This window comes from Thermobia domestica, chromosome 9 (assembly GCF_964235325.1).
Source record: "Thermobia domestica chromosome 9, izTheDome1.hap1.1, whole genome shotgun sequence".
Lineage (NCBI taxonomy): Eukaryota > Metazoa > Arthropoda > Insecta > Zygentoma > Lepismatidae > Thermobia > Thermobia domestica.
In genome coordinates, this window is record NC_137462.1 from 99,120,920 (window position 1) to 99,142,350 (window position 21,431).

The 21,431-nt window shown below is 36.7% G+C and overlaps 1 protein-coding gene across 2 annotated transcripts in view; it reads left to right on the forward strand.

Annotated features, from left to right (window-relative positions):
• The first annotated feature begins 1,737 nt into the window (after positions 1-1,737).
• ksr (kinase suppressor of ras) overlaps positions 1,738-21,431 on the forward strand; it is a 116,222-nt gene continuing 96,528 nt past the window's right edge. Inside the window, exons 1-2 of one of the 2 annotated variants that reach the window (XM_081771592.1) lie at positions 1,738-2,060; positions 21,056-21,196. In XM_081771592.1, coding sequence (XP_081627718.1) covers positions 1,902-2,060; positions 21,056-21,196 — 300 coding nt within the window. In that variant the 5' untranslated portion in view covers positions 1,738-1,901. The remainder of the gene's footprint in view (positions 2,061-21,055; positions 21,197-21,431) is intronic. The other variant, XM_081771593.1, reaches the window with a different exon arrangement.

Genomic DNA, 21,431 nt, shown 5'->3' on the forward strand with positions numbered 1-21,431 from the left:
ATAAACTAAATACAGGTAAGGTTAGATTAAAAATAATGTTACAATTTAATTAGATATGTAAAATTTGGCAGTCTTGTCTTAATTGTACATCTATTTTACAAGTTAATTTAGGCGAAGGAAGTCTTATTGTATCATTCAAATATTGGAAATGTTAATACAGTGAAACCTCTCTTAACGGACACCTCCATAATGTGAACAAACTTCTTGGTCCCTCTCAGCAAAAATATGTGTTGTTATGACAGAGAACACTCCCTTTTACGGACAAATAGTTATGCCCCATTGATAATCATTATTGAAAGATTTCATTGTATTTGGAAAATTAACTGAATCTATTATGTGATAAAAGGCTAAACAGTTTATTGGTCATAGTGAATTCTTAGCCATTGTTGTTTCTGAATTGTTGGAATTATATTGTTGAGCTGAGTTGATTATCATTTAGCGTAGCTTTTCAGCAGCGAGGCTATATGAGACGTGGACCTACGATTTAAGATAGAATTCAACCCACTGTCGTTCAATGCTTTCCTACTGGGAATCGAACCCGGGACTCTGTGCACCAAAGGCCCGCGCGCTAGCCACTGGACCAGCGGGGAGGGCTGCAATTGCATTGTGAAGAGCTTTCAGTAGTTCATTATTAGCGCACAGAAACGAGGAACGTAAATAGGGAGAAAATGAATAAAAACTGTTAACCAGAAGAGGGGAGCTCAAACTGTAAGGTGTCTAAATCCACCACTGATTGTTCCCAGTTGGTTTTTAACCAACTAATCCTACATCTAACAAATCCCTTGTTTCTGTTTACAGTTATTGAGCCCCCCTCCCAATGTTTTCTTCGTGTCGGCGCCTATGAACCTTCCTATAATTATTTGTTTAATGAAAAATTGGTATTCAAAATCTATTCTCAGAGATCGGACAACAGCAACCGTATAAATGGATAATTACATTATTTTATGAAAATAATAATATCCGATGTTGAGCGTAAAATTGAGAGTGCTTTACGCTCAAACTCACCTATATTTCGAGTCAAAATCAACTCACGCCCACATTTCTCAAAACGAGTTAGTTCATGATAAAAGTCACGAAAAACGAGCGCGCTCTAACAAACCTCAAATGAGCGCACCCGTTTTGGAGATCTGCACGAGCTCGGGCCGGCAAAGCATATATCACTTCTGGCTCGGGCAGTAAATTTTTAAATATGCAACCGTATTTCTCAGACCTTTTCGGGCATAACTTTGTAAATGTACTATACAACGATATTTATTGGACCGTTGTTTCTGGAACGCACAACTGGGAAATTAAACCTCTTATTACTGTAAGTAAAAATACAATTTTGAATTAATTATTAAGTTTCTGTAATTCGGGCTCATTTGATTATCACACGAGCTCGGGCCTAAATGCTACAACATACGTATTTCGGACTCGGGTCGGGCCTCACATTATAAATTCACGGGCTGGGCTCTAATGCAGACCTCTAACCCATTTACAACAAAGTTACAAACTACAACGCCAATTTTGCGTTACGTTGACATAGACCGCTACGGAATCTTTCTTGCTGTTTGTTTCAAACTTTTACTCTTGAGTATCACGGCTTTGAAGGATAGATGAAAAATTGTCGTAACATTGTGAGTATTGTCTTATGTTTTCGGTATTCTTAATATGTACGACCTTGCTTCAACGAAGATTAACATTTAATACCCAAGTATTTTGTGGATAGGATTTACCAAACTTTCTTTCGGTACGACCTGGTAGTACCAGTGGGTTTACAAGATGGCTACCAAGGATAGGCTGGTATAGATTGGTTACTTACGGCATATGTGCAAACGTATTCGTATTCACTCAATTGCTATTTATTGTTTGTGCGATGTATTTGCAAGTGGAACTTTCAAAAAGATAGCTGTGAATATAACATGGCAGACGGGGAAGCAGAACTAGAGACTAGACGTGCATTAGAATCCTTATCTGTGGTGCAGTCAATGATTGACGTTTCGGCTGATCGCTTGGAAGGATTGAGAACACTTTGCGTTACAAGTGCAGAATTAACACAACAAGAAATTCGGACATTAGAGGTAAGTATTTACATATCTTTTAATATTGTAAATAATTATTTCTCAAAAGAATTGCCTGTTTACGACATTCTCATCCTAATTTCGCAGTTGCGAACTGCTATGATTTAGAATCTAGTGACCGTTGTACATATTTTTCAGTCATACGACTTTAATGCTTTGAGTCGATAATTTCGAATCACATCATTGATACTAGTGCAAGATAGTGTGTCATGATAATGATAATTTTACTGTTAAAATGAGTGAGTGCATGCATGTGAAGGAAGATTCTCTAATATTAGTTTTCACTGTCGGAGCATTTCTACATAATGTAAGAAATCTGAATGTTATATTTACAATTGTAATGTTACTAATGTCAAAACATTACAAGAGCAGTACTAGGGTTAAAATGAGTGACTGTATATCACAGAGGATTGTGTAAATTTTCATCTACAGGTGCCTGTACTAGGAAATCTGCATTTTATTATTTACATGGCGGGTCTGGATAAGATTCACATTAAGGTGTTTTCTCGTTGTATTGCTAGTGATTTGTTGTTATTTTAATATGCCTTACGTAGAATTACTCTTATTTCACTTTCATCACTCACTCTTAACTGTTAATCATAATTATTATTATTATTATTATTTTTTTTTTATCTCTGCGGTTGCACTTCACTGAAATAGGTGTTCATTTATATTTATTACTGTGCAAAATTAGTACCTTCAAAAGCTTAAGTGTTGCAGACTGCGCACTATTCAAAAATAACCTAAACGATAAATTCTTACGTTCTCATGTTTCCAACCACCACGTAAATAATACCCTAGTACAGTATTAAGCAATACTTGAGCAGACGGTTCTACCAAATTTTGACACATTTCTTACACTTTCAGGTTAGGTTAAAGCTTTGTATTTCTTTTAGCAGAGCATGCTCTAAATGAAGAGCTCCATTACTACTTGCAGATTGACTTCAGGATTGCTCAGTATAAAGACGTGGACGTATAGCATAAAAACTACAGTACATACGACACGAATCAACTTGTGCTACGTGGCCAAAAGCACTAATGCTATCTAACTGAGTTAGGGTAGTAGCGCATCAGGGGCCCCGAGTGATAACGAGCGGGTGCGTTCATATGGAGCAGGCGCGTAAGCAATGGGGTATACGTATATACGAGGATAGTGGAAGAGCAAACTTACCCATAGAATACTTTCATTATCACGCAAAATTCATTTCAGTATGCTGTCATTGATGGTAATTACTTATATTCACACTCTCATTCCTTCACGAAAAGTGTAGGGCTTCACATCGTATTTTACCTATAAATTTTCTATTTCGTAGAACCGTCTGTTCGAGTGAATCCATAATTCGCTTACATGTATAACCACCATCGCAAATTCGCCCGTTCCCTACGGACGCACCTCGACTATAAAGGCGGATTTTCATGCCCGCGTTAGAACGGAAGCATCACATGTAGCGCATTCACCGTAAATTATTTTCGTTTTCATACATCCGTGCCTGTATTGCACCAAATTACTACTCGCTAGGTAATGCGCATGCGTAAAATAGAAAGTTTGCGACTTCAGTTTGTGATAATGGATTCCCGAAGGAGAGCTATCGTTTTAGCTGGAACACATTGTATTTCAAAACGCCGCCGTCGAAAGTATGTTAGGAAAATGTGGTGGATTCACCCCATTTTCCAGCTTCGACGAGCATACGGAATATACAGGAACCTTTTCTTTGAATTAAAATCCGATCCGGATAAATTTTACGCAGTGTACGCGCGCTACTTCCGTCAGAATTGAACAAATTTCTACTCTGACGCGAGTGTAGCGCGCCATCTCCGATGCATGATTTCATTGGCTGTTTAGCACAATCGCTCGCAACTCGCGGAGGTAAAGGACACATGAAAACTCGCCTTAACCCTCGAGCTTCACCTTGGCATAAACCATAATAAATGAAAAAAAAAAAAAAAAAAAAAAAAGCTTGTAATGAGCAGATTGCAAAGTTTGGTGCGTGGTTTTGAGACGTGTGGCTTTCACTATATGTATTAGCTAAGTACATGTGTCTTATATAATTGTACGCAATTAGTTGATAATACTCTTGGAATAAGTAGATAATAAGTTTTATGCTATGTACATGGAATTTTCCCAAACAATACTGTATTTGTAGACATAACTTTTATGCCCTCCTAAGGTTAACCTTTACTGAAAAATTGTTTAGAAAATACATTCTCGAAAATACTATGGGTTGATTTTGTCAACAACAACAACAACAACAAAAAAAAAAGTACGTTGTATATGTAATTTAATTCTAGTGGGATCTCTATTGTAAAGCTACGGCCTCACACGTTTTCTAGCTACATATCCTCCTTATTAATTTATTCATTTATTTTATTTTTGCGAGTTAACAAACTTTACCTGAAAATTAAAAAAAGAACTGTATTCCTAATCTACACCGTTATTTTTCCGCTTTTCTATATCCACCTTATATCTTTTTGCAAGTTAACAGACTTTACCTGAAAATTTAAAGAGAACTGTGTTCCTAATCTACACAGTTATTTTTCCGCCTTTGCAAGAACGAAGTTCAGAACATTTATTTCATTTTTTTGATATAGCATACATTGTATCTATGCAGTTGCTGCTTGTTACGATGTTAATGCTTTAGCATAGTAGAATTGAGCTTCGGAGTTTTACCTTCGACTTTTTTTTTTTTTTTTTTTTTTTTTTTTTTGACAAAATTTTAGCCTCGCTCGAGGTGTGACTAGACCAATCAGCCCTCAGTGTTAATCGTACCTGAGGGATCACTTTAGAAGCTTTATGCATTGCACAGTAAAGGGGAAGGTTGAAGTATCCCACAGGTACGGTTCGTCTAGGGGACCCCTACGCGGTCGACTATGCATGTGGCCCTAAGATTAGTTCGTAAGTGAGAGATGGAGTTACGTCGATTTGACACCAAGTGGGGCTCTCAGAATTATGTACACCTTGTCTCAAAAAGGTTGAGCGCATTCTTTATTGGTGTTTTGAGGCAAAAATTTTCTAAGTCCAGCTTCGGGTATCTTCGGGAAAAAGTAAGCCAGGTTCGAACCTCCAAGCCAGCCTTTGCAATCGGGAAAAAGTTTGCAGATGTGTTTTTCTTCTTTTAAATATAATAAGACTTGTTACCAAGTGTTTAAAAAAGCAACATTGATTGAAATACTTAATGATACAATATTTCGAAACCTTGCACGTGCTTGTTTGTCATTTAGCTCTCTATACGTAATGGAGCATTTACATACGTTAAAGAATCTTTCCATATGTAAAAGAATGCTCAAAGTTAAGAAATAGAACATAATTATCGCCTGAGTACTAAAATAAAAGTCAAAGTAGAACAGAAACAGCGTTTGTAATGGATATGAATGTCATAATTATCTTGAGATCCGTTATATATCGCTAGAAGCTTAATTCTAGAAGTCGTTGTGTTGGCTCATTGGTAAGCTGTCGGATTTCAAATCATAAGGTTGTGAGTTCGAATCCTGTCTGGGTCAGTACTTTTTTTAAAATTATATTTTCCGCAATGCATGAAAAATTATATAAAATAATTATATTAAAATACATAAGTTGTTTATATATAACATAATAATTGCAGAACATAGTAATTATTATGTTTAAAATATAACATCTGAAATAATTTTCACAGTAGGTCGGTATTATATATGGGGATGTAAATACAAGTTAAGAAACTCGTTCAATAGCAATAAATAAATCATGTAGTGTATTTATTTGCAGCTATTTGTCATATAGAGAGTAATTCTCAACATTCATAATATAGAATGTCATTTATGTTCTTGAAAAGTTATTCGATGCATAAACAGAGGGTATAAACAGAGAATCCAAAGTCGGAACGCTCGCAAAAAAATTCATGAACCCCAAAGGTCACGTGAGCAGACTGGAATTGTCCTTATGAAGCATGCCACAGCAGAAAGTCTTTACATAGATTTTCAATTCAATTCCTGATATATGCTTTTGCAATGTGGAAGTGGTGATGCCTTGAGTCGCCCTCTCTCGCTCGCTCGCTCGCTCACTCTCTCTCTATTTATACAGAATATAAAAGTGGATTTATGTGTGTGTTTCAACATAATTCTGATATATCTAGAGCAATTTTAACTATATTTCTTACAGTCTGGAAAAAGAGTACTGTCGGGATACATATCAAAAATGCTAGAAACGGGTCGATATTATTATTGAATCCATAGTTTCGTGGTCGCTTAGGTGAATAGCTCTACTTTCAATTCAAGTCCAATTAAGCTCCCATTAGCACCCAGGGTGGTTACGTAGCGACATAAAGATATCGAAATCAACCGATATTAGAATCGAATCATAAGTTTTCAGCGCCGCTAACAGTGCAGCATTTCCCATTAGTCCACATTAGTCCCATTGCCTAGAGGGCAAAATATTTGCAGAGTGCAAATTTTAAAACTTGAATAATATTTTAATTTTTTCCGTATGAAAAAGTTAAAAATCATGAGCAAATATACTATTTCACGAGCAATCCTCTTTTACTATTCTAATATGTTTAATAATAGCGTAAGAAATGTAATAGTAATTCAGAATATGTTTCACAGTTGTTATTTTTTCTTACATAGTTGTAGCTGTAGCATGTAGTGAGTGGAATTTAACTGTAATTAATTCACTAATTAACCATATTCGAATTAAGTTTTATTTTTAAGTTCGGAATGAAGGGGCGGAGAAATATGGAGTTATTGGGGGCACCGAGCTTTTCTACATTTTATTTTCAAGATCTCCATTTTTCTTTTGTCATTTGTTCCTAATAAAAAAAGTTCAGTCACTTTTGGATTGTCATAGGATAGTAGGAGTTGGATTTTGGGATGCAGCCTGTGAGATTCTAGAGGAGCTAACTGCTTGAAAAAGTATTTTTGAATCATCTGTAACATATGAAATAAGGATATGTATCATAAAAAATTGAAAGTAACTATGTCTGCGTAATCATCACGGTCAAATTGCAAAGGCAAATGAATTGACGTTTGGTATATAATCAGGCTCCAATCCCAACTGGGAAGTTATCATACGCGTGTCACTTTCATTATAATACATATCCTTAGGGGGAGTAGAAGTCCGAATTTTTGCGAAAAATTTAGTATCTCACAAGCCGTTCAACTGAGAGCTGAAATTCAGCATATAACTCTTTATTAAAAATAAAGAGAATATGCCCTGGCATTTTTTAAAATTGTCTTTTATGAGCGGGGGGACGGGGGTGCATTTTCTATATATTGGAAATTGGTAGTGGGTTGATTTGTAAAAATAATCGAAAACGATTGATATTAGTTGAGAAAAAAAATGAGTAATGCAAACTAAAGTTCTTTTTGAATTTTATACCCACTGCTTTCTATTTATAATTGCTGAAGCTGGTGTTTAATATATGGAGCGTTCCGAGCATAAGGCAATCAAGCCATAAAGTTAGAGAAAAATGACTATAAAATTTGTATTCTAAACTTAATTACATGGGCATTTCCAATTAGTACGGCATGCTTAATTATATAGAAAATTAGTTTCTCTCTCTCTCTCTTTTTTTTTTTTTTTTTTTTTTTTTTTTTTTTTTTTACGTTGGTCTACTTTTCCTTGATTCGAAACTTTTAAATTTCACCCTATTTTCTACTGAAATGTGTCTGTAAGGCAACAAAGAAATAATTACATATGATAAATTTAAATTCATTTTAATTCGGAAGATGAGAAACACTTTGCCATTATATATCGTAAAGGTCAGACCCACCAGTATTGTAACAAAGAGGTGCTTGAGCCAATGACGGTAGAAATTCAAACTCCGATAAGTGATAATTTCACAGTCTTGTTTTATTACAAGTGTAATCTCTTTAGTCAATGGAGAGGAGGACGTGGGTCATCGGTCAGAGTTGATGTCGATGGGTTTTGGTGGGTCGGAGTTGGTCGCAATGGTTCAGAGTGGTTCATAGTTGGTGGTGGGCCAGAGTGGATCACGATGGTTGATGGGTCAGAGTGGGCCAATGGGTCATTTGGGTGGTGGGTCATAGTGGGTCATGGTGGGTCGTGGATCAAATTTTCATTGACCCACACCATCTCTGGTTAAAATTGTACTAAAGATAAGAGGCACCGAAGATGCATGTCGGCTATTATGCTCAAATTTTGCGCATGGATAGTACTCCACCAGAAAGCAATAAATCTGAAACGGTTCACGGTATGACCTCCTAGAACTCGAGATGTAGGGGTTTGTCTGATTGGCTAAATTAAGACGTCAATGATTTATCCTTCAACAACCAAGCTTTTTATGATCGTTTCCGTGGGGAAGTCAGAACAACACGTGCCTAGTAATCGTAATATTGATAGTTCGCGTTCACCCCGGGGTATTTGTTTTGTGTTTTTTTGTTTCACCTAAATATAAACAAATCACACATATAGGCATTTTAACATATTTTGGGAGAGTAATTTTGTGGTTCGTTGGTGTTTCATCGCGTCTCTGCCGCTGGTAGTAAAGTTTTCAATATGGAACTTGGGCCATCACGGATCGTCGCTGCGGGGCCACCAATTTCTGGCGAGAGGTTAATAGTTGACCATCTGTAGTCCACCGACGCTTACAGCTTAGGGTAATGAACGATGTCCTTGCCTTATAGACTTCATGACTACCGACGTCGGCAGTCAACTAGCTTTTAGTATTCCTTTACTAACCATCTATCGTTCATGTTTGTACACGGTGTTGTCATAATAATAATAATAATAATAATAATAATAATAATAATAATAATTATTATTATTATTATTATTATTATTATTATTATTATTATTATTATTATTATTATTATTATTATTATTATTATTATTATTTGTAGTAACAGTAGTATAATTGATGATAGAATAATTATTGTCTATGTATTGTCTAGGTAGGACTACACACAGGATTTGGCTCGTTTTGGTTCGATTTGACTCTAATCCGAGTCGAGTTGGAAGATATTTTTCGCGCCGAGTCCAAGAGTAGACCTCAAAGATGTCTGTTTCGAGTCGAGTCGAGTTTCAAAGAAAAGTCGTTCGTGCCCATCCCTACTAATGAGAGCTTAATCGGAGTTAAGCGAAATTGAAAGTCTCACTATTTATCTAAGCGACCCCGAAAACTATGAATCTAATATCGATCATTTTCTAGCAATCTTTTATATGTATCCCCCTCCCATTCACCATAGATAACCCGACAGCACTCTTTTTGAAACTATAAGAAATGTGGTTAAAATTACTCTAGGCCAGTGGTTCTCAATCTAATTCCTATCACGATCCCCTTTTATCACACGCTCTTGCCAGCGACCCTTTTATAATTTGTTTTATAATAAGCTTGTGTGGGATTTTTAACATACCTATTTCTATAATAGTAGAATCCATTTTTTTTGTTTATAGTGAACAGTGCCATGGAAAATCATTGCCCGGGGCGAGAGTATAGTACGATGTCACCGTATATATGAGTGACGTCGACAGACTAGCTACGAAGCGCCACCATGGTTGGCACGAAGCTCAATAACATTTTCAAAATAAACCCTACCTTTCCTTAATTTTGAGCACATTTTATTACGTTTTTCCTTCTATTTTACACATGTGCACATGCACTTTCCTAACTTGAGTAACACACTTCCTCCGAAATGTGTGGCCCCTCTTCGGCGCCCGGCACTGACAGTGGATACAGTAACTGTAATATCTATATTCCCAACGACGAAGGTGCTGGTTCAAGATGGATGTTAAACTCCTTCATTGAAGAGGCCATTAACGTATCCGATCTAAGCCCACAACTTCTTGACCAAATAATAGAATGATCATGCGACAAGTCTTTGCAACTGGTTTTCTGTAACGAATACTTGGACAAGTTCTGCCTGATGAGGAGAGAAGAATATCCTGGTCTGGTGATTGCTGCTTTAAAAGTAATAATTCCATTTGCTATATCGTACTTGTGCGAAAGTTTTTTTTTTTTTTTTTTTTTTTTTTATGGTAAACATTAAAACAAAGATAAGAAATCGCTTATCAGTTGAAAACGGCTTGATAATATTCGTCATGAAGATTGAACCGGGCATTGCTGCACTAAATTACACCATGCTTAGGTATCTCATTAGGTTTTAATTTTAATTGTATTTCAATGTGCAGGTTTTGTTTCATGTGTATTTTTCTAGTATTTCTATATACAGTTCTCATTAGTTTTATATCATACCTCTTTGATTTAAATTCATTTTTAAACAACTCTACCAACTAACTAACTCTATGGCCATATATCGTATAAATGAATGCAAAGTTTTTGTTTACATATTTTGAAAGAAAATTACTTCGCAGCATAAGCGGAGTTGGGAATCGTCTGCTGGGGGAGGGGGCAGATTTTTGGTCGGTCTCGGAGCTGTCATTTCAGGAATAAATGTGATCAGAAGTAAAGATGGTGAAGTTGTCAAAAAGTTGGGGGGAGAATGGCCCCCATAGCTCCGCCCATGCCTCGGAGTTAAAGGATTAGAAAACCCTGGGTGGAGCCACAAAAAATAAAAAAAAAAAAAAAAAAAGCCCAAAGCCGTTCCGAACTTACTTAGGAAAATAAGACTGCCTGTATGGTTTACCGAGTGTATGAATCAATGGAAGAGGATACATTTCTGCCGTTCTTTTTCTTCCCACGACCAACTTCTCCAGGTTTTACGGCTTTTTGATAACTTGCTGAAATTGTGCTAGATTTGGGCAGGATGCTAAAAGCAAGATGCTAGGTGCTAGAGACATGCAAATTATGCTAGATCTAGCATCATTATGCTAGATCTGGCAACGCTGTTCCCCACAATAGGCGTGTCGTGCAAGTAACCAATCACACGTCAGGTACTAGCTTTTACCTATTGCTTTCTTCTCACAGCTCAGAACATTGGTAACTATGGATAGACGTACAGCAGTAATTACTTTATGGGAGTTGGAAGGTTATTCTGCAACTGCAGCTAGCAGGCGAGTAGGTGTCCCGGCCTCTACAGGAAGGCAATGGATTCGGAAATATGGTGCTACAGGTCAGACTGGTAATTTACGATCTCCTGGTCGTCCGCATGTGTCAACCGAAGCCCAAGATGCGAGATTAGTAAACGAAGCCCGGTTAGACCCACTAAGGACGTCTAGACAGATAAGGGAAGCTTCTCTCTTTCCTGGTAGTAAGCATACAGCTCTGCGAAGGCTTCGTCATGCTGGGTTACGTGGCCATGTTGCTGCCGTGAAGGAAAAACTCTAAGACGACCACAAAATTTACCGTCTCGCGTTTGCACAGGCGAATGTGGGTCTCAATTGGGAAAACGTAGTTTTCTCAGATGAATCCATATTCACAACATCAAAGGAGGGACGCCGTTTTGTGTATCGTCCGAGAAGCACCCGATATGACCATGGATATGTGGCTGCTTGCAATCGCAGTGGCCATGTATCTATTTTATGTTGGGGTTGGATTTCCAGTCGCGGAGCAGGACAGCTTCATAGAATTGAAGGACATCTGGACAATGCTCAGTACTTAGACATTATCAGTAATATCATGGTGCCATCTGTTTCAGCCTGATGGTGTAATTCAGTTCCAGCAATACCAGTCGCCAATACATAATTCCCGTGTGGTTCAGGAATGGTTCGCAGGGCACCCTGAGATTGATTTAATCGACTGGCCGCCTCGTGGAGCAGACCTCAATCTCATGGAAAATATGTGAGCAGAAGTGAAGCGTACTCTAAGGGAAAGTTGGCCTGAGGCAGATCCACCAAGAACTCAGGATGACCTATGGCATCTTGTTTCCGAAGCATGGCTGGAGGTAGGGGAAGGAGATGGATTTGTCACCCATGTAATAGATTCCATGCCCAGAAGAATGGAGCGTGTAATAAATTCAGAAGGGTCTTGGACACAATATTAATGACCCCGCCTTAACTCCCGAAAACAGCCCTTTTCAGGGCTACCTAAACGCTTCTGAAAATATTTCTAGAAGTAAACCACTCCTTGTATCCGATTTCTGTGCAATCCTACTAACAAAAGAATGATAATTAGCTGTAGGCTTTGAACTCAAGACCTCTTCAGTGGCAAGTCCGTACTCTACCAGTGAGCTAACATGAACACGCAAACCTAACCTGAAGAAACACGACTTTCAATTTCTGGTATTCGATGACAATGATGCTCATATACTTTGCAAATGTTGTATTCAACTTGGGATATTCTGCAACACACACACACACACATAAACAAAGCGAAAGAGAGAGAGAGAGAGAGAGAGAGAAAGAAAGAGAGAGAGAGAGAGAGATGAGTACACAAAAGCATATTCAACGTATTCGAATGAGACTCTAAGTAACGACATTCCGTTCTAAAGAGAATTTGTGTTTCTTCCCGTGACGTTAAGGGGATCGGGAAAAGCTATGTGTCTTGAAGCAGGATACGACTTTGGATACTCTGTTTATACACTTTCTATATCCGTAGGAATATACTGTATTTCACGAATATAAATAACATACTGTAATGAGAATATTGAGAAGTTAAATCTGTATGACAAATAGCTGCAAATAAATACACTACATAACTTATTTATTGCTATTAAACGATTTTCCTAACTTGTATTTAACATTCTCATATATAATAACGACCTACTGTGAAAATTATCTCAGATGTTATATTTTAAACATAATAATTACTATGTTCTGCAATTATTATGTTATATATAAACAACTTATGTATTTTAATATAATTATTTTATATAATTTTTCATGCATTGCGGAAAATATAATTTTAAAAAAAGTACTGACCCAGACAGGATTCGAACTCACAACCTTATGATTTGAAATCCGACAGCTTACCAATGAGCCAACACAACGACTTCTAGAATTAAGCTTCTAGCGATGTATAACTGATCTCAAGATAATTATGACATTCATATCCATTACAAACGCTGTTTCTGTTCTACTTTGACTTTTATTTTAGTACTCAGGCGATAATTATGTTCTATTTCTTAACTTTGAGCATTCTTTTACATATGGAAAGATTCTTTAACGTATGTAAATGCTCCATTACGTATAGAGAGCTAAATGACAAACAAGCACGTGCAAGGTTTCGAAATATTGTATCATTAAGTATTTCAATCAATGTTGCTTTTTTAAACACTTGGTAACAAGTCTTATTATATTTAAAAGAAGAAAAACACATCTGCAAACTTTTTCCCGATTGCAAAGGCTGGCTTGGAGGTTCGAACCTGGCTTACTTTTTCCCGAAGATACCCGAAGCTGGACTTAGAAAATTTTTGCCTCAAAACACCAATAAAGAATGCGCTCAACCTTTTTGAGACAAGGTGTACATACATCCAAGAAAACGAAGATCCCATTTTTGGAGTTACATTCCTCCGGCTCTCATACGACGATATATCCTTCAGAAATCTTGATAACTATATGAAGAACATAAGTACACAGGCTTGAATGAATAAAAAAAGTACTGATCCGCTTGAATTTTAATTTAAAAGTTCGATTCTCGCTGGTATCTTCCTCGTTAACACATCAGAGAATCATAATTCCTGATAAAATTTTCGTGGAGTGGGGTAATCTTAGAGGATTTAAAACATTATTGATTGTTTACTTTTAAGTCTAGCATCCTTTTCAGCAGCAAAGCTATATAAACGAACCCACAGCTTCACGTGGGATACGAACCACATGAGCTTCCGCCAGGAATCGAACTTGAGTCTCCCATGTCAAAGGCGCGTATGCTAACTGCTTAGTCACGAAGGAGGACAAAAGATTTAAAAGAAACATGATCATGGGAAAAACAGTGATAGTTAAAACATTAAAAAAAAAAAAAAAAAATCCAGCCATCGCTCTCACTTCTGTAGAATAACTTCAGGATGAGGAATCAGTACTTCGTTGAACGTTCCCGTAAATGTAGTTCGATTGCGTTAGGCCAGTTTTTATTTCCTCTTGGCGCTATGGTAACAAACGGCGTAATTTTTTTTCTCCAAATGCTCAGCGTGCTGTTTTTTTTTTTTTTCATTTTCTTTGGTAACAGTGTTGCGCTCCAATCCTTTAAATAATTTCTGTCCGCATATAGTTTCCGAAACTCCTTGCTTTGTCCGCTCTTTCTAAGCTCAAGTGTATTTTCAGTTTAATTCCAGATATTTCACATGTAAAAATATGTTTGGGTCTTTGTATTCGAAGAAGAAATGGTTAAGAAAATAAAATTATTGAAAAATATGAATAGACAGTCAACATGATGCTCTGTAAATACCTTGTTAATAATTTTCTATAATGCTTTAGAAGCTAACTTGAAAGTAAAAAACAAAACCCATCATTCTTACGTCGGTTTTTTTTTTTTTTTAACGTACATATATAGTGGGTCATAAGTCACGAAAGAGTTTCAAAACAACATAACTCCTAGCTATGTTAGCAATATATATTGAAATGGTGGTATAACATACATTACATATGGGAGATTTGTGTCATGTACACTCATGTCCAAAATGATGTCGCATATCTATAACTGTCTTCTTGTAAGAATATAATTTGATAATGATTTTGCTGGGTACTTTTAATACTAATGCTATGTGTATAATTGGGAAATGTATATTTGTCGTAAATTTCCTAGAAAAAGAATTGTAAATACGAAAATTAGAATAAAACAACATGTTGCTAAATGGACAAGAAAGTTTTATTTTCGTTTTGTTGTTCTTATTTACTGCTCTTTTGAAACGAAATTTGCCACATATATATCTTTGCCGACTGTACATACATTAACATTATAAGAAATACCGGGCGAATTCGTTATCAAATTATATTCCTACAACAACATATTTATAGACATGCGACAGAATAATAATTTTGGACATGAGTGTACATGTGAAAAGTAATTTCATGTAAATGTCAACCACAACTCAGTTCGCATGCATAAGCTTTTGCTATAGCATTCATCATTACACTTCTCAAATTTGTTGGAGTTCTCGGTTGGATTCCCGCACGGATGTTCTTGAGTTCCTATATTGTTTGAGATTTATGGGCATATACTCGTTCTTTGAGGTGGCCCCAAAGGTAAAAATCTGGTGATCGTTGTGGCCAAGGAATGTCTTGTAAAATAATTCGATGTCGAGAAATGGTTTGCAGAAGTGTGTTTGTATTCCTGGATGTGTGAACTATGACGTTATCTTCAACCAAACATCTGGCATGTTCTGTACTGCAGAGCACAAAACTTCTTGAATCATCGTCGGGTAATGAGCACCGATGATAGTCACTGCATTGCCATTGTCATCTTCAAAGAAGTATGGCCCTGTGATTATCTGGAACGTTATACCACACGATACCATGCACTTCACAGGATGTGGTGGACGTTTGTAAGTAACCTGTGGATTCTCAGTACCCCAAAACATACAATTATGTTTGTTTACGTATCCTTGAAGGTGGAAGCGTGCTTCGTCACTCAGTCAAATTGTCAGGAAAATCTGCGTTCTCGCGAACCAACTCCTGAATGCGCGTAGCAAATCTGGGTCGTTTTCCATAATCCTTTTGTTGTAATTGTTGCACTTTATTGGGATGGAGGTGCAAATTATGTTTTAAAATGCGGCGCAGTATCGTTCGACTCCATCTTGCGTGGCCAGCCTGTTTTCGTGTGGAATTCTCTGGTGCTTCTTCGACACTCCTCCGAACCCGTTAAATTGCTGCATGTGTTCTTGCCGAGCTTGGTCTCCTTCCCCGACCTGGCAAATCAACCGAACCATACTCTGAAAGGTCCATTCAAATCACAAATTCTTGATTCAGAAGCTGCATCCCTGACATAAAACTGGCGGCGATACGCTCTTTGTGTTAAGACAACTGTGATTTTTTTCATCTCGCACTTCCTGGACATGTACTTGATATAATGTGCAAAATAAGAGGCAAATGCTGGTTAAGACATTTTCCCCATACTTCTGCTACGGCGATCACAAGAAACATTCCTATTTTCATGAGAAATATCACGTGTTGCAACCCCTTCATGAATTATGACCCACTCCGCAATAGGATGTGAAAAAAAGAAAAAAATAATATATATATATATATATATATATATATATATATATATATATATATAAATAAATTAAATCACTCAGCGTTAAAATAATCAAAACAACTGAATTAACCAGTACTCTCATTTCCCTAATTGGATGCACGTAGTTGCGGATTTTACTATACTGTTGCAAAAGTGTGTTGGGTTTGGATATTATTTTATCTATTTATGCGAATATAAGCACAGCTAAATAAGTGAACTTCCATGAGAAATAGTTTATTCGTACATTTCCTACAACCTGTGAGTTAACACTCACTAACAAGACCCATAATAATGTGTAGTATGTACGATTGGTGAGTTACTAATGTTTTCATATTCTGAAAGAAGATTTTTGGTTTGGTTTTAGTATGTAAAAAGCCCGGCCTCCTGAAAAAAATCATGCCCCTCGAGAAAACTTCCCGGCTACACCACTATTCAGGGTAGTGTTCTTAACCAGTGTGTTGCGCTTTCCACAAGGTGTGTCGCGAAATTTTAGAATTTAAAAGTAATGAAGCATTTAATAATTGATAAAATGGCTTTTTAAATAGACTACCAGTGAACGACGCCTCCAGCGGCAGCAGAGTACTATATAACCACTCTTTTATTGAAACTTAAAGGCTATATAGGCCAATTTATATTATTATTATTATTATTATTAAAAGTAAAACAAATGTTTTGCAGTGTCGTAGGCATTCAGTAAGGTGTGTCGTCATTTAAAAATGTTGGAAACCACCGGTATAAGGTAGTACTTTATTACTTGCCAGTTTGAATTTAGGCAGCCTGTAAAACACATGTCAAGATGTATAACTTTTATACTTAACAAGGTGGTAGGGCAGCTAAGACGGCACCTGTGATTTCTTGAGTTTCATAAATTAAACTTGCTGGCAACCAATGACTGAAAACCAATGAAGATAGCCAGTCTGCTCAAGATCAGGTTCGCAACAATGAAACATCCTAATCAGAGCTTGTGCAACCTTCTGTGGCAATTTGAGCCAAGTACAAACATTTTGTAGCACTTTGTTGCCCGGTTCAGTTCTCAGCATACTTGAATAATAATAATAATAATAATAATAAAATTTAAAAAAAGTAGTCACTTCATTTCATAGTCGGCTATTTTGCATCTCTGTTCCTTACATTCTATTAGCAATGATAAGACTTTTAGTCTGTAGTGCTTATAAACGAGAAAACCATACAGTTTGGATGGAGGCAATGTTATAATTCACAGTTCATTTATAGGTTTTAAAATAAATATCAGAAGTAATCTTTATACACAGCAGTATGAATTTTTTCAGTTCGGTTGATTTGTCCACAATTTTTACATTACTCGTGTTGCCATTAAAATTATAGCAGTGTATTTGTGTATAATTTCATTCTCCATGTATTCAACAGATTTCTGAAGAGCTTGTACTGCAGCCGAAAATTTCTTTTTACTTATCCTTTCCCCACTCTGTTTACCCTTTTGGGGCAGACGATGATGACGGTGTGATATCAACGGAATGTTGGACGAGTTGCTGTTTATGTTTTTTCCGGGTGTTTTTACGTTAAGTCAAACCTGGTCCTAAGAGTTCATCAATTAATAGGTTTCCTGTTGGTATTGGATTGAAATTCTGCTGCAATAGCTATTTCCACAAGTTTATGAGAAATCTTTAGTAGATTGATGACATTGACCATCGATCATGTTCTTGGGTATAATGGTTTACTATATGAATCCCGGTTGAATTAACAAAATACATGGAAGCAAATGAGATGTTCGTGGGGAAACGCTCCTATACAGAATTGTAGGGCTATATGCAAAGGTTGAGGAGTAACATGTAATAACACACACACACACAAACTTTACGTTGGGGGTCACGATTGCTTAGTAATAGTGAGCTCTTCTCTGATACCTGGGGTCCCTGGTTCTATCCCAGCCCATGTAAGATTGTGGTGGACATAATCATGTGCGTAGTTTTTCACATTTTCTCGTATATTATCATTCTACCAATTCTTTCATAACTATTCACTTTAATTAATCAACCATTCCCTTAACTGAAAGGATAACCGTGGGACGTTATATACAGGGTGGGCCATTTTAATTAATCCACGGAAATATCTGAAAAATGATAAAACATAGAAGAAATGTTTGAAGTACACGTTATATATTGCTAAGGGGGAAAACCAATTCTGCCAAAAGTACCCCTCCTCGCCCCCCGTAAATGGGGGTAACGGGGGGTAACTTTGAAATGTCAAATGGGAACATGGGTCGAGTAATACCTCGTTCGAAAGGTATTGGAAAACTAAGTAACGCTGTACCAAAAGATGTTTCATATTGTGCACCAGTTTCAAAATGGCCGCCATGATATAGTTCGGAAACTCCAGTACCCGTAGTATGAAAACCATTTAAGGTAAATGAATGGAACAAAATTGAAATACGTAAATATCATAGGATGATCCCTGTGATCCCAGTGGCCTCCCTGAAGGGGTCTTGGGAGCTAACTTCAAAATTTCAAATAGTAACATGAGTCGAGTGGTACCTCGTTCGATAAATCTTGCAAAATCAAACATCTTGCAGGAGAAAACGATTGAGGTGAAATGGCAGTGTTCTCAAAAGGCCGCTAATAGTTACTCAAAATGTAACTGTGGCCATCCGCATTAACTCAGTGCACCAATTCTCTATCCATGAAGTCTGCCTTCCAAACAGCATTGGGTAGGTCAAGCGTACGCCCGAACCGTTGTCCGGTCGGACATTGAAATTTTGAAGTTAGCTCCCAAGACCCCTTCAGGGAGGCCACTGAGATCACAGGGATCATCCTATGATATTTACGTATTTCAATTTTGTTCCATTCATTTACCTTCCATGGTTTTAATACTACGGGTACTGGAGTTTCCGAACCATATCATGGCGGCCATTTTGAAACTGGTGCACAATATGAAACATCTTTTGGTACAGCGTTACTTAGTTTTCCAAGACCTTTCGAACGAGGTATTACTCGACCCATGTTCCCATTTGACATTTCAAAGTTACCCCCCGTTACCCCCATTTACGGGGGGCGAGGAGGGGTACTTTTGGCAGAATTGGTTTTCCCCCTTAGCAATATATAACGTGTACTTCAAACATTTCTTCTATGTTTTATCATTTTTCAGATATTTCCGTGGATTAATTAAAATGGCCCACCCTGTATATATATATATATATATATATATATATATATATATATATATATATATAATTTTAATGTTATCTTACCCACTTCGTCTACATATATTGCATTAGTATTTTATTCCTCCGAGGTTTCCCATATATGCGAAGAGAATGACTTATTTGTATTCTTCGTATCAGAAAAGACCGTTTGTACGAAATTACATTCTTTTTGTTCAGATTCCCTCTCCTTTTTTCCGCCCACCATATTGATTTTTGCGTCTTTTCCAACTCTTTCGGGTCTGTTTATAAAATTCTTGTAAGAGAATGCGATGTACATTGTATATAGCAATCCCTATATCCAAAGTTCGCGTCTATACTTCTAGCGGTTCAAAAGAATCTTCCCTCTCCCCCTGCATTTGTCATTTTGCACTTTGGGATTATGAATATTTGTATTTTCTGATTCAAAAGAAGTATTTTCGCATTCCGTTTTACACGTTAAACTTTGTCGATAGTTCCATGCAGTGAGAGCCTAGTCATAGGTAGCCTATAAACATTGCAGTTTTTAGTGAAACGTTGATGGTCTCATTGAAATCGGTCCACTAATATTTGACCTATTGATGCCAAACTTACATACATATTGTGTTTGTTAGTTTTATTGTATCTTATCTAATATAAATAATAAATATCTAATATAATATAAATAATAATAATATCTAATATAAATAAAATAAAGAGTTTGTTTGTCTGTCTGTGTGTGGCCTGGGAACCAGACGAGTGGACCAAGAGTTACTAAATTTGGGTCATGGGTACCTTGGCCTAGGCTCCAGACCAAGACGAAGAGTTTTTTTTTTTTTTTTAATTTCGAACCAGGGGGTCTCAGGGGGCGTTTACCGAGACATGTAAAAGCAGTAGAAAATGACCGATATTAGTGTCGAATTTATAGTTTTCGTGGTAGCTGAGATCAGTGGTGAAACTCCGATCGCATTAACTTCTAAATTCACCCCATTCGGCTGCGTGCTGGAGGTCACCATTGGGGGGATACCGAGACATGTAAAGAATAATCCAAAATAACCGATATTAATGACATATTCATAGTTTTTGCAGTCGCTGAGATCAGTTTTGACATTTCCATTAGCGATGACTTTAAAATTCAGCTACCATTGCATGCGGGCCGGGTTCACCTGCGCGGGGGAGAGGGGGTTACCGAGGCACGTAAAAATAATCCAAAACGATCGATATTAGTGTCAAATCCATAGTTTTCGCGATCGCTGGGGTGAATGGTGATACTCCCACAGGCGTTAACTTTCAAATACAGCCCCATGCAAAGAACGTGTTTTTCAGCTAATTACAAATAAATAAAAATCATAATTGCGTATTTAAATGCGCTTAAATCGATTCCAGACTATGTTTCGCCGTTTGTTCTGTACTCTTTCCCCGGTTTGTATCCATACTTCTTGTTCAAATCAAAAAACTTTGCATATTGATGATTTCTTTTCTATAATAAAGTAATGGTGTCTAAACACAGATTAGTTTATCGATCTCTGAAGAATAAACTAAACAACTTAATGTAAAATTTAAGTATCGTTGCCATCCAGCTTGCTTCCCAAAAGCTATGAAAATGTAACAATGCGTCAGAGAAAGAATTGCAAGGATCAATAATTAAGTCTTAAAATGATCTTATAATATTTTTAAAAAATTATGAATTTAAACAAGATGCAGATCAATTCTATAGTTTTAGAACTGTTATTTCAGTGTTCTTGTATAAATAGGGCATTAGTAATTAAAGTGTAATTGTCAGTCTGGAACTAATCAGAGTTTCTCAAATATTGAAAACTTGTTTGTGTTTGCATAACTACAATATTCTATATTTTTCCTTACAGGGAAAATTAATAAAATTGTTCTCAAGACAACTAGTAGCGAGAGCAAGATTAAAGGATGAAGATATTCCATGTAACTTGATGTGCTACCCGTCCTTAGAACAGTGGTTACAAGTTGTTGGGCTTAGCAAGGATTCTACAGAGGTAAGCAATTTCTATAATAATGTTTTACTTTGTTTTCGCTCTGTTGTTTCTAATGTTTATACTGGTTGACTTTCATAGTATATTAATTGTCTTATTTGTCATTCAAGTGTCAAATGTTGACTAAGATCATCTACACCATGAGTTACTGTAGAATAGCATGAAATATGTAGTTTTGAGCGCGAAGGAAAAAGAGAGGAATTGTCAAATTATATTTCAGTGACATCCTTTGTAAACT